Below are 12,006 nucleotides of genomic sequence, written 5' to 3' on the forward strand. Positions count from 1 at the left end.
AGTCTGGGGTTTTTTTTCTTTCTTTTTAACATTAAAAAATATAATTTAAATGTATTAATTTTATTATGTGAATGGATTTGGAATTTTATTTCATGCCAAGGTATATGTTATAATAGCCAAATGGAAAATATATCAGAAAAGGGGAGAAATGAGGGCTTTCACATAAACTGACTGTCCATAACGTAGGTAAAATTTCAATGAAACAGTCTTCAGTGCAAAAACCTCATCTTGGTGTTACATAAAATTAAATGAAAAAGGACTATGTTGATGTATCATTATTTCATGTTACATAGTAGCCCCAAACAAACACACTGTTTAACTATGAGGCTTGTAGAAATACTATTCACTTTATTGACATAAATACAGAAATGCAGAAAGGTTCTAAGGTAGAATAAGCATCTTAGTGGAAATAATAGAGATCTGAGCATTTCACATGATATGTATGGACTGATTCAAAATTTGGAAAAGTAATTTACACAGTAGAACATATGTATGAATGTGAAAGCAAGATGAATGAAAGAAAAAGAATATGAGTATCAGGGAGAGAGTTCCAAATGGAAAAGGCCAATCAGGGAGTTTTGGACAAATCGAGAAATTGATGGCATGTCAATTTCCAAGTCTGGTTGCTTCCACCAAAAGTATAGCAGTGAGATAGAGGAGAGACCCAGGACCCAACTCCGAGGCACATTCGCAGTAAATATTTGGAAAAAAGAGGAGACGTTGGCAAAAGACCAGCCAGTGGATCGAAAGCAGAGCGATGGGCTGGAGGCCAAGTGAAGCAGGAACACGGGGGAGGAGAAATGGAAGAGCTGGGTCAAATGCTGCCAAAGGGCCACGCATGATGAAGACTAAAAACTGACCACTATATTTAGCAACGTGGGGTCACTGATGGCCTTGACAGAGCAGTTTCCATAGAGCGAGGGATCAGGGGGAAAGCCAGAGTGGGTGCCAAAGGGAATGGCTCAAGAGAATATGCAGACAGTGAGTTTAAACGACTCATTAAAGATTTGCTGCAAAGACATGGGGTGGCAATTGGTGGGGGCCAATTAGAGTCAAGGAGTGCTGTTTGTTTCTTTTAAGAGGATGGACTTTTATATACTGATAGGAGCCAACTAGCAGGAGAACAAAATAGATGAGGTAGTGACAGAGAGGATGGATGTGGGAGTGACAGCCCGGAGAAGATTGTATGGATGGGCCCCCTGGTGACTTTTGGATGATCTGGCTTTCGATGTCACCTGTAATAAGAGGTGGGGCAGCGAGAGTGAGGTCACAGACATCAGAAGGCGAGCGGATGTGCTGGGAGTTGCTGGTGAAAGTTCTCTTCTGTTGGCTTCAGTTTGCTTGGTCAAAGTAGAAAAGTAAACTTACCAGCTGAGGGACGAGAAGGAAGAGTTACTGGAGTCATGAGCAGAAGATACAAAAGAGCCTTCAGGGACAATGGGACAGTGAAAAGAGCAGAGGGAGACGGGGGGAGTGTGCTCCCAGAAAGTTACGTTTTATCTTTGAGGTCCCCAAGTGTTGGATGTGTGATTGCCCTTCCTGCTGTCTACGAAATAAAAATTGAGTATGGTTCAGGGAAAATGCTATTTCATTCTAAGAGGCTGCCTGTTTCTCAGGAACGGTCATCTTAAACTGCAAACACTACAAAAATGTTGAAAAGAAGAACTTGTGTACCCAATGACCCACTATTTTCTATAAATTTGGTTGCTATTTAGTTCCCCTATCAATACCACAGAACCGATACTGCCTAGGATGGAGATACATCGATGCTTAAATGGAAATGAAATCTGTATCTTTTTCCTAAACTCCATGGCTTCCTTAACATCCCATTCCCCTTGGAATTTAGGGGTGTCCGGTATAAGAAATAAGAAACAGTTTGAGAAAATCCCGGCTCAGAATTACACAGCACAACCTCAGCTCAGAAGTATAGAGCCATAAAAATGTTTAGAAGCAAAACTCCATAACTACTCTTAAAGAATTTTGCAAACCTGGGCCTGCCCAGATGTTTCCAAACTGGAAAGGTACTCCAATCAGTTGACCGGTACGGGAACCAGAGGCTGGTCAGCCTTTTCTGTAAAAGCCAGAGAGTAAATATTTTCAGTTTTGCAGATCATTTTGTTGTAACCATGCAGGTCTGCAATAAGAAAGCGAAGAGCACTGGGAGACACGAAACAAATGGGCATGCCCACACCCTCCCTTCCACTCAGGGCAGCTTCTCTGTGGTGGGGAGCTTTGCCACAATGACTTGTTTCTTTGTTTCCATTGGTTTCTTTGTTTCCACCTTACTGCTCAAACTCAGAACTTCAAGTGAGCCTGGTCCTTCAGCATCCATGCAGAAAGAAGGCTGAGCGGGGGTGGGGATCCCACCTGACAGAGAAGAGAGATGGCTTGTCACCATGACATGAGACAATCACACCTTCCGGGGTGAAAGGGAACAAAGATAAGGGAGGGGCACAGCAGTGGGACCCCTGGGTCACCTGCCAGGCTTGCTCTCCCTCCACGGCCACCCTGGGGGCCTGGGTGGTGTTGGAACTCAGCTACAGTGATTAGGCTGAGGGGACTCAGGATAAAGGACCCTCCGTCTCCACACCGGGTTCCAAACGCAGCCTCTCTAAGTCTACCCTCTGAATTTCTGGAACTCAGCTGGAAGAATACATGATCAGGCCAGACCCAGAGCCCAAGCCAAACACGACAAGGGTCACGTGGGGTTGTAACCCGGTGCTCAGCGGTCGGGGTCTCCTTGCAAATCTGCAGAAATCCCTGTTCTGCCTCATTCCTGGGAGAAACCCCACATCTCTTCCTGCTCTGTCTGTTCTTCTCTTGAGGCTATTGTCCTGGAGGGATGCAGAGTCCTTGAACCTGGCCCTCCAAACGTACATAAGCAGCCTGTTCAATAAAACAAATTATGCACTTTTTCACATTTGCCAGTTTTTTGATTCCAGAAAGGCTGCGGGACTCTTTCTCACTGTCTCCTGTGCCCCCACCACTTGGTGGCCCTCTCCTCATGGAAACACGATTTCCCACAACTGCACCCTGCCTCCCAGCTTGTCAGAGGGGAGTGACCCACAAAGACACAGGTGTTTGTGAGGATCCTGTCCCCCAGCAGAAAGCCTACTCCTGGAGCCACGGACAGGGATCTGGCCTCCTGAGCCGCTCAGCTCTATTTGAAAGCCTAAACTGGGGACCCCGAACATTGCTGACTGACTTTCTGAGTCACCTGGGCTGGAAGGGCCTGATTTTTCTTTCCAAGAATGGATGTAGCACAGCCTCCATTTTCAGGGCTGACATTCATGACGTATCTAGTTCCCCCAAATGCACCCCAGGAAGGAAAGGCCCTTCCATCCCACTGGTTAGAAACCCAGCCCAGGGGAGTTCCGAAGCACTGCATTGCTGTCAGGTCCAGCATCCCTGCAGAGTGGCCCCTGCCCCTGAATGAGCCCCTTCCCTGGGCCTTCCCTGCCTCGACATGACCACACCCCAGGTGGTGCTGGGGAAGGCAGGGAGTGCAGTGAGGGGAGGGGGGAAGCAGAGCCCCTTGCTCTGGAGTGAGGAGACCACGGAGAAAGGCACACACCACCCCGACCCTATACCCCAAACTCTTAGCCCCGCCAACACAGGGGCCGCTCTGCGCCCTCTCACCGTGGCTCTCCTGTGAGACTGCACCCAACCCGACATCTGGTACCCAAGCCCTACCTCCCCTCTTATGACAGATCCCGTCTTCTTGGAAACTGCCTAGCAGCGCGTATTCAAGGCCGGCAGCGGGCCTGGCGGATCTGCACTTCAGGTGCCCTACCTGGCCAGCCGTGCGTGCCTGGGCTCAGTCCTCTATCTTGCCCACCGGTAGCCTGGGTCCACGTCCGGTGCAAGCGGAGGCCACGGAGCCCAGGCTGATCCCCACACACGGACAGGTGAGGGTGCCCCCGCCCCGCTGCCCCGCTGCCCCGCCCACTGGTGGCAGCAACGCCCCAGCCTCCGGCCGGCGCCACCTGCAGGTCAGGACTTCCGGGCGGCCCTGCCCTCCCCGGCCCCGCCCAGCTGTCCCATAAGCCTCCCCCCACCCCCGTCCTGGCTGCGCCCTGGCTCCCATTGGCTCTGCAAGTTCTGCCCTCGCACAACTAGACTCGGGAGGACGCACGACGCAAGCGCTAGGGGAGGGTCCCGCGGAGTTGCCATGGTTACAGGCGCCACGCTCTGCGCGGGCCGGCGTGCGCTTCTGGGGCGGGTAGCGGGCTCCGGAAGTGTGCAGCTGCCCGGGACCATGGCGGTGCTTGCTGCTGGGGATGGCGGCTTGCTCGGCCGGGCGACTAGTTCTGGCCTGGTCAGTCGGCGGCCGACATCCTGTCTGGGGCGGCGTCCCACAGACGGTAAACGTACGTCCGCGCCGTCGGCGGGGCCGGCGGACATGAACCGGGGTGGGATCGGGGTTGGGGCGGTGGCCGGGGAGGGCTGTGGTGCCGGGGAGCGTGTTGGGGCGGGGCGGGGCAGGGCTTGGGCACAGCCTCAAGCTTTCCTCCCCCTCAGGCAATGGGGCTGGGGCCGCGAGTCTGGGTCGCCCTTGGTGGCCGCGGCCTCCCAGAACCCCCCGGGAAGGGCAGGCGGAGGACCCATCTTAGATGAAGCGGGGCCTTACCCGGGTTTTGAAGAGCCCCAGAATCAGATGTTGGAATGGGGTGGCTTATCAGCCTTGTTTATCTGCAGGGAAATTTCAGTTCCATCCAGATGTTGGTTCCTTCAGTCAACCTCAGGAAAAAGACACAAGGGTCAGTGCCGATAAGCAGTTATCTAGGGCTTGACTCAAAATAAACTATGCGGGGTGTAGGGATGGTAGATGGGACCCTCCCTCTTGAAGTTAGCAGTCTTCTGGGATTAGAGGCCCCAGTTGAGGATTACATCCTCATCTGCAGTAATGGAGCTTGTGAGAAACACACAGAGAAGGGAGGGGTGTTTTGGCGGTAACTCATTACAGAATCCAGGACCCTTGCCTGGCTCTTGTGTAGAAGAGTCTCGCCTTGGATAGGGCAACAGTTATCAAAGTGTATCCAAGGCCCCTGAGGTGCAAGACCATTTTCATAGAAACGCCGGGATGTCACCTGCCTTTTGCACACTCTTGCTCTCCCGAGTTCCTGCGGGGTTTTCCAGGGAAAACCTGGCCTGCGATATCACTAAACAGGGAATGCAGAGGCAGATAGGAGAATTCAGCTCTCACCAGTCCAAAAGAGATTTGCAGAAATTAAAATCACTGCTATTCTTCTCACTAATGATTTTTCTTTTGAAAAATAGAAATATATTTTGTTTAAGAGTATTAATGGTAACATACAGTAGATTGTTAATATTTTTAAGTGAATTCATACACTTTCTCTAACTTCTTATTTAACTTCTAACACAGGAAATAGTGATAGATTAAACTCACATAAATAGCAGCCTTTTGGAGTTCTCAGTAATTGTTAAGAGTGTATAGGGTTCTGTAGAACAAGAAGTTTGAGAGCCCCTGGAGAACGGGTGCTCAGATGCTAGTCGGGTGCTTAGTGGTGTTAGACGGATGCCAAGATGTCTTCCGCAACTGCTCCCGGACTTGAAGTAATTGGCCACATGGAGATGGGTGGGCAGTGCCTCCACTTTACAAACCAGAAGCTGCTGAATGTGTCTGGAGTCTAGGCCATGGGCTGTGCAGGGATTCCCGTTGTATCTGTTCTATCTAAGCCGGGATTCCTGTGCAGAGGCCTGGCCCTGAAGACCCGCTCTCCTTTGCTCCCAGCCAGGTACCTTCTGTGTGACTTCAACCCTCCAGAGGGCTTCAACCTCCTTAGGAACGTCTGCATCCACATTGCCTTCCTCCTGAAGACCCTGCTGAAGATGGAGGAGCCGGTACTGGTGCTATTCCCTTGGGGCCACCTCTACCACTGGCAGAGCCCCGATCCCTGGTCCGACTCCTTTGACCTCCCAAGTCTCAACAGAAACATCCCTGACATTGAGTACGAGCAGTTCGTTGCAGGTGAGGTGGTGGTCATTTAACTGGGGCCAGGTGGTCTTTGTTCTGGTTCCGATCTGAACATCGGGCCATCTTACTTTGGGCTTGTCGGTCTGCTTAGGGGCCCTGCTCATGTTTCCTACACTGCAGGTGAATTTGGTTTTTCCATAGTTTTTTCGGGAAGTCAATTTGAAGTGTATGAGCTCTATGTCCCCTCCCCTCTGAAAACCCTGGCCTCCTGGTGAGATGCAGCGGTGACAAGGAGGCCACTGCCACAGAGGCCCTTGTCCCAGAAAGAGTCGCTCGCTGTGCAGTCAGGGCTGTTCTTACCTGTAGGAAAACACGATGTGTGTGTAGCATGGGCCACGTGCTGGAGAAGATATGTAACTGCCCATCCAGTATAATTTGGTCCTGCTCAAGCTACCCATTTTAAATTTTGTAAGAGGGAAGAGTTCAAGATTTTCTTTGAATAAAGGTATTTAGAGCTTATCAATTTTTTTTAAATTGAAATGTGTTTGATTTACAATGTTTTGTTAGTTTCAGTTATACAGCTGTTTTGTTAGTTTCAGGTATGCAGCATAGTGATTCAGTTGTACATATACATAGTTTATTCTTTTTCAGGTTCTTTTCCATTATAGGTTGCAAGATACTGAATATTCTTCCCTGTGTTCTACAGTGAATCCTTGTCGTTTGTCTGTTTTACATATAGTAATTTGTATCTGTTAATCCCAAACTCCTAAGTTTGTTTTATAAGTCTGTGAGTCTGTTTTTTGTTTTATAGATAAGTCCATTTGTATCATTTTTTTAAAAATTCCACATATAAATGATATCATATGATACTTGTCTTTGTCTAACTTATTTCACTTAGTGAGATAATCTCCAGTTCCATCCATGTTGCTGTAAATGGCCTTATTTCCTTCTTTGTTATGACTGTTATATCTAAATACCGCATCTTTATCCAGTCATCTGTCAGTGAATGTTTAGGTTGCTTCTATGTCTTGGCCATTGTAAACAGTGCTCCTGTGAAAATTGGGGTGCAGATATCTTTTGGAATGAAGGTTCCCTCTGGTTATATGCCCAGGAGTGGGATTGCTGGATTAGGTAATAAGCCTTTTTTTTTTTTTTTTTTTTTTGTCTTTTGAGGAATCTCCATACTGTTTTCCACAGTGGCTGCAACAAACTACATTCCCACCAACAATGTAGGAGGGTTTCCTTTCCTCCACAGCCTCTCCGGCATTTATGGTTTGTGGACTTTTGAATGATGGCCATTCTGACTGGTGTGAGATGATAACATTGTAGTTTTGAGTTGCATTTCTCTGATAATTGAACGATATTAAGCATTTTTTATATGCCTATTGGCCATCTGTGTGTCTTCATTGGAGAATTGCTTGTTTAGTTGTTCTGCCCATTTTTGGATTTGGTTGTTTATTTTTTTCTTATTAAGTTGTATGGACTATTTATATAGTCTAGAAATTAAGCCATGGTCAGTCTCATCTTTTGCAAATATTTTCTCCCATTCCATAGGTTGTCTTTTAGTTTTACTTATGGTTTCTATTGCTGTGCAAAAGTTTATAAGTTTAATTAGGTCTCATTTATTTATTTTGGCTTTTATTTCTGTTGCTTGGGTTACTTAGATTGCCCTACGAAAACATTGCTGAGATGTATGTCAAATAATGTTTTGCCTATGTTTTCTTGTGAGAAGTTTATAGTGTCGTGTGTAATATTTAAGTCTTTAAGCCATTTTGAGTTTGTTTCTTTTTGGTTTTTTTGCGACTCTAATGTATGCTTTTGATTTGTGGTTACCTTATTCTTCAAATATATCAGCCCATTACTATATCTATTTCCTTTAGACTGATAATCACGTAGGCTCCAACACATCCTAAGAATAACGAAGAAAAAAAAGAAAGAAAAAAATCTACATTTTCTTGCTCCCCTCTCCCATTCCCAACTCTTTTTATTTTGATGTCCTTTTTCATTTTTACATCTTTATGTTTATTCTCTTGCAACTCGTTATTGCATTTCCAACTATGGTTTTCCTGTTTCTATAGCATCCTGCTTCCTTTCTGTTTAGAATAGAACTTTTTAATGTCTCTGTTAGGTTCAATATTGCTGAGTTATCTCACCTCCCCCTCCCCCCTTCCCCCCAGGCCTCTGAATCCTCAGTCCAGGGAAGCTAAACCATTCTAGCCTTCATCGGTTCTGGGAAAGCAATCTTCAGAGTGGGAAAAGACATTGAAAAATAATATTCTGTGAGTTGCATTCTACCCTTGCCCAGAGATGAGAAACATCTGAAGGTGGAGGAAAACAGTTGGAGGTGGGGAACACAAAGTCTTTTCTCCTTTTGCTACTGAAGAAATGATTGCTTTTGTAATTAGTGATGATGCCCTTTAAATTGGTGAGATCGAGATTCCACAGCTTCAGCGCCTGTGAATAACCAGCTGGGAGAAAGCTCTCTAGGGCCCCTGCAGTGGGAAAGGCAGCCCCTCTGAGCACCTGTTGTTCTGTATTCTTCCTGCCTCCACACGGGTTCCCTAGGCACCGTGCAGGACGATGCAGTTACCCAAGGTGGAGGACGGGGAGACCCCTGCTGTGTGGCGAGCCACAGAAGCCCACACTTGAAGGACAAAATGTAGAGTAGTGGGGCGGTCATAGGAACAGGGGATGGTTGAGACCCAGGATGGTGTCCTGGAGTCCAGCAGCCAAGGCTGGTGGGGCAGATGGGGCCCTGGGGCATGGGCAGTCCTTGAGGGATCTGAAGCAAAGATAGGAACCAAGAGACTGGATTCGTGTGGGGGTACGGCACCCCTTGGAGGCTGCGGGGCAGCTCAGTGGGCCCAGGGGGAGCAGGCACTTCCCCAAAGCTGGGTTGACAGGTCACAACCAACTCACTGGGGACCGAGAGGCACTGAGTCATTTTTAACTTTTTGTCCCTCTTCCTGGAAAAGAAACTGCTGCCTGTTAAATAGCCTGTGTCGTTAGTGAGAATTAAAGACATGAAGCAAGATTGCCTCAAAAGTCATCCATTGTGTAGTTGTTAATAAGGGTCAAATGAAAACTTGAATAGATGAAATGAAGCATTCATCAGAGGATTTGAAACTCCTTTAAAATAAAAATTCTTGCTGCCTTTGTTCTTCATTTCAGGGTTCACTTGGTGATAATAATCATAACCAAAGCAACAGCAAACCCTTACAGAACTCTGTCCTGCTGTTCCAGGAACGCTGTGTTCATGACAACCCAATGAGTTGGCACCACTATGAGTTCCACTTTAAAGGTAAGGACATTCATTAGTCACACGGCTAATAAATGGCAGAGCTGGGACTTGAATCCGAGCTCTCTGGAACCAGAGACCCCTCTCAGCCCCTTCACTGCAGCTCATCACTTGGCATGCCCGACACAGGCCAGCATTTACGAGCAGCGTGACCTTGGCCAAGGCTGCTTCACTGCTTGGTCTCTGATTCCTCATCTGTAGAATGGGGGTGTGGGCAGTGAACTCTGTGAGCTCAGTGGTCACTTCCTCCAGCTCTGCAATTCTACTGCTTTGAGTTAGTATAGTAAGTATCCGAGCCCCTACATGGCCCACACATGGGCTGGCGCTTTGCTAGGCCCTGGGTTACGGAGCAAAGTAAGATCCGCCTGCTCCTCCGAGGAGCCTGTGTCCCTCCACGGCAAACAGCTGCGAGGCCCAGGCTCCCTCGCTGGCGGTCGGGGGCTGGGCAGGAAAGTCTGATAAGAGAAGATGGAGGCAGAGCCCCTCCGGGAACAGTGGTGGCCACACAGCTCTCAGGAGCGAGAGCCTCTGTCCAGGCTGCTGAGAGGGGGATCCTCATGAGGCCAGTAGTCCCCCCAACCTAAGCCCTCAGGACAAAGATCCAGCCATCCCTGCAGTGTCACCATAGAGCCAGTCCATCCTCATCACTGTGCCTCTGTGCTCCTTTGTCCTGGGGCCTCTCTTCCCCCTACACCCAGAAGACTCTTCTCCCTCTCTTCTCTGAGTGCCCCCTCACTTCACCCGTGGTCCCTGCTTCCTGGGCCACCATCACTGGAGTTGACGCTTTGCACCTTCACAACCCCCGTTTGATCAGGAGCCTGGGTTGGCCTCCTTGTGCTCACTTTCCACCTTCAGATGATTGCTCCTCCCCTCGTGGGAGCACCTGGAAAACACGGATCCTTTCCTATCAGTGCCTGCCACCCTGGCCTCCCTGCTCATCTGCCTCAGTCAGGAGCACCTGGACCACCAGCTCTGTATTGCCTCGCCTCCTACCATCAAGACGTCAAAGTTCATTCTCCTTCCACCACCCAGTATGGTCATTGTAGGGTCTTCTTCTCTGTCAGCCTGAGCCAGCCACCCCCCATTCACCCTACCCCCGGGCTCATACCCGGGCGTGTCTCCACCCAAGGTCCAGCCTCTCTCCTTTAAGTGCCCACCTCTAGCCGTCCAGCTTCTTCTCCACCAGCCTCCCTGGCCCTCCTTCACCCTCACTGGGGCATCATGCGCTGACTCCTCTGCTTTCCTGCCTGTCCACGTTCCTCTTACTTCCACTTCCCCACCTTCCAGCTCTGCATCCACAGTCAGCACTCTCTTTATGACAGACAAAACCCCCTTGAGCCTTGACCTTTTCAGTTCCTCACCAGGCCGACTTCCATCTCGGTTCACCCAGCTCTACTTGTTCTGAGCCTGCAGGCAGCAGGCTCTCCCAGCACAGATTTCCAAGACTACAAATCAATGCCCACCATGTTGCCGCTGCCAGGCAATCCTCCAGGATTTCTCTAGTGAGCACATTTCCCCACTTATCACTCAGTGGTGTCAACATTCTCTGCTCTCTGCACACCTCTAACCTTCCCTCTGTCTCTTCCCTGACTCCCAGCAGATGGCCTTGCCTCCTGCTTCAGAGAGAATGACATGTCACTGGAAAGGAACTGGCTCACCTGCAGCAAACCTGCTCACCTCACCTTTTATCTGTCCCTCTCCCACCTGGACTCTAGCTGTAGTTGTTCTTAATTCAGTGAGTTTAGTTGACATATATATACACAGTTAAAAGCATAGCACACTATCGGCTACCTTCTAGGGGTTACTTTTTCAATTTAACATGGAGTGTGTGATTCATCCACTTCATTGCATGTACCTGCAGTTCATTTGTTTTAACTGATCTTAAATGTTGTGTGTGTGAAAGTAACACAAGGCAAGGGTAAGCCAGGATTCAGGATGCTGGTTACTTCCTGTGAGAAAAGGCCAAGAGCAGGATAGGGAAAGAGGACACAGTATGTCACTGTCAATATTCCTGTTATGATGCTGGGTGATAGGTTCATAACTGTGTCTTATAATATTAATTTTAATACATAAATACCTCTGACAGGCACCTAAGATGAGAATGTGTCATGAACCAAGACATACAATGGGTAATATTACATCATTATTGTTATGTAATCTTGTTATATTATATATTAATCATAATCTTACATTATTTGTTATGGGTTATATATTATATAGATGCATGAATTATATATTATGTGTATAAACACCTACATATGTATTATATACTATCTGCTAATAAATAAACAGAAGATAATATGCTAGTATATCTTCTATTATGTATTATTTAATAAATAATAACATACTCTATCCTGTTATATGACATGGAACATAATCTTTAATAAAATAAGAAATCTGTCAATATATATTGGTAATTAATAAAATTAAAAAAAACAGCCCGCAGCTTTTAACGCCGACACCGCTCCAGCTGTCACTGTGATTTCTCTTCCCTTTCATGGCCGAGGCCCTCACAGTGCTGTCCGTTCCCCCTTTCATCTCCTTATCCTGAACCTTCCTCCTCCTCCCATCCCATGCTGCCTTCTGCCCCGTGGCCCCTCTAGTCACCAGCGGCCTCTGGGGCACTGACCTGCGGGCACGGTCTCAGGCCCCAGCTCACCTGCCTGTCCGCCGCCTCTGCCACCGCTGGTGGGGGCGGGGCGGGGGTCAGAGTGCACCCCTTGTCCTGGAAGAGAACACAGCACAGACTGTGACCAGCAGCAGGTGTGGC

The 12,006-nt window shown here is 48.2% G+C and overlaps 1 protein-coding gene and 1 long non-coding RNA gene across 11 annotated transcripts; one reads left to right on the forward strand and one right to left on the reverse strand.

Annotated features, from left to right (window-relative positions):
• Positions 1 to 9: 9 nt before the first annotated feature.
• On the reverse strand, positions 10 to 4,040 carry LOC135320893 (uncharacterized). Of its 2 annotated transcripts, none has more exons than XR_010380237.1 (3): positions 3,694 to 4,040; positions 1,989 to 2,367; positions 10 to 1,371 (listed from the first exon to the last, which is right to left on the reverse strand). It is a non-coding gene; the product is annotated as an uncharacterized LOC135320893 (long non-coding RNA). The 2 variants fall into 2 exon arrangements; XR_010380236.1 differs by having other exon boundaries at positions 3,794 to 4,031.
• A 102-nt stretch (positions 4,041 to 4,142) lies between these two features.
• Positions 4,143 to 11,644, forward strand: LOC135320892 (GDP-fucose protein O-fucosyltransferase 2-like). Of its 9 annotated transcripts, none has more exons than XM_064484090.1 (5): positions 4,162 to 4,370; positions 5,756 to 5,992; positions 8,116 to 8,282; positions 9,110 to 9,239; positions 10,148 to 11,644. In XM_064484090.1, exons 1-3 carry the CDS (start codon positions 4,172 to 4,174, stop codon positions 8,121 to 8,123), a joined length of 444 nt encoding a protein of 147 aa, XP_064340160.1. In that variant the 5' UTR covers positions 4,162 to 4,171; the 3' UTR covers positions 8,124 to 8,282; positions 9,110 to 9,239; positions 10,148 to 11,644. The 9 variants fall into 9 exon arrangements, with proteins under 9 accessions (XP_064340158.1, XP_064340152.1, XP_064340154.1 ...); XM_064484091.1 differs by having other exon boundaries at positions 8,116 to 8,217; XM_064484088.1 differs by lacking the exon at positions 8,116 to 8,282 and having other exon boundaries at positions 4,143 to 4,364; positions 9,182 to 9,239.
• The last annotated feature ends 362 nt before the right edge of the window (positions 11,645 to 12,006 follow it).

Source organism: Camelus dromedarius, unplaced genomic scaffold (genome assembly GCF_036321535.1).
Source record: "Camelus dromedarius isolate mCamDro1 unplaced genomic scaffold, mCamDro1.pat HAP1_SCAFFOLD_153, whole genome shotgun sequence".
NCBI classification, from domain to species: Eukaryota; Metazoa; Chordata; class Mammalia; order Artiodactyla; family Camelidae; genus Camelus; species Camelus dromedarius.

Excerpts from the sequence above, each read along its gene's own strand:
- LOC135320892 (XM_064484082.1), top strand. The coding sequence starts at position 4,172 with ATGGTTACAGGCGCCACGCTCTGCGCGGGCCGGCGTGCGCTTCTGGGG. Across the intron at positions 4,371-5,755 it reads GCGTCCCACAGACGGTAAAC|CCAGGTACCTTCTGTGTGAC; the intron begins GTACGTCCGCGC and ends CTTTGCTCCCAG.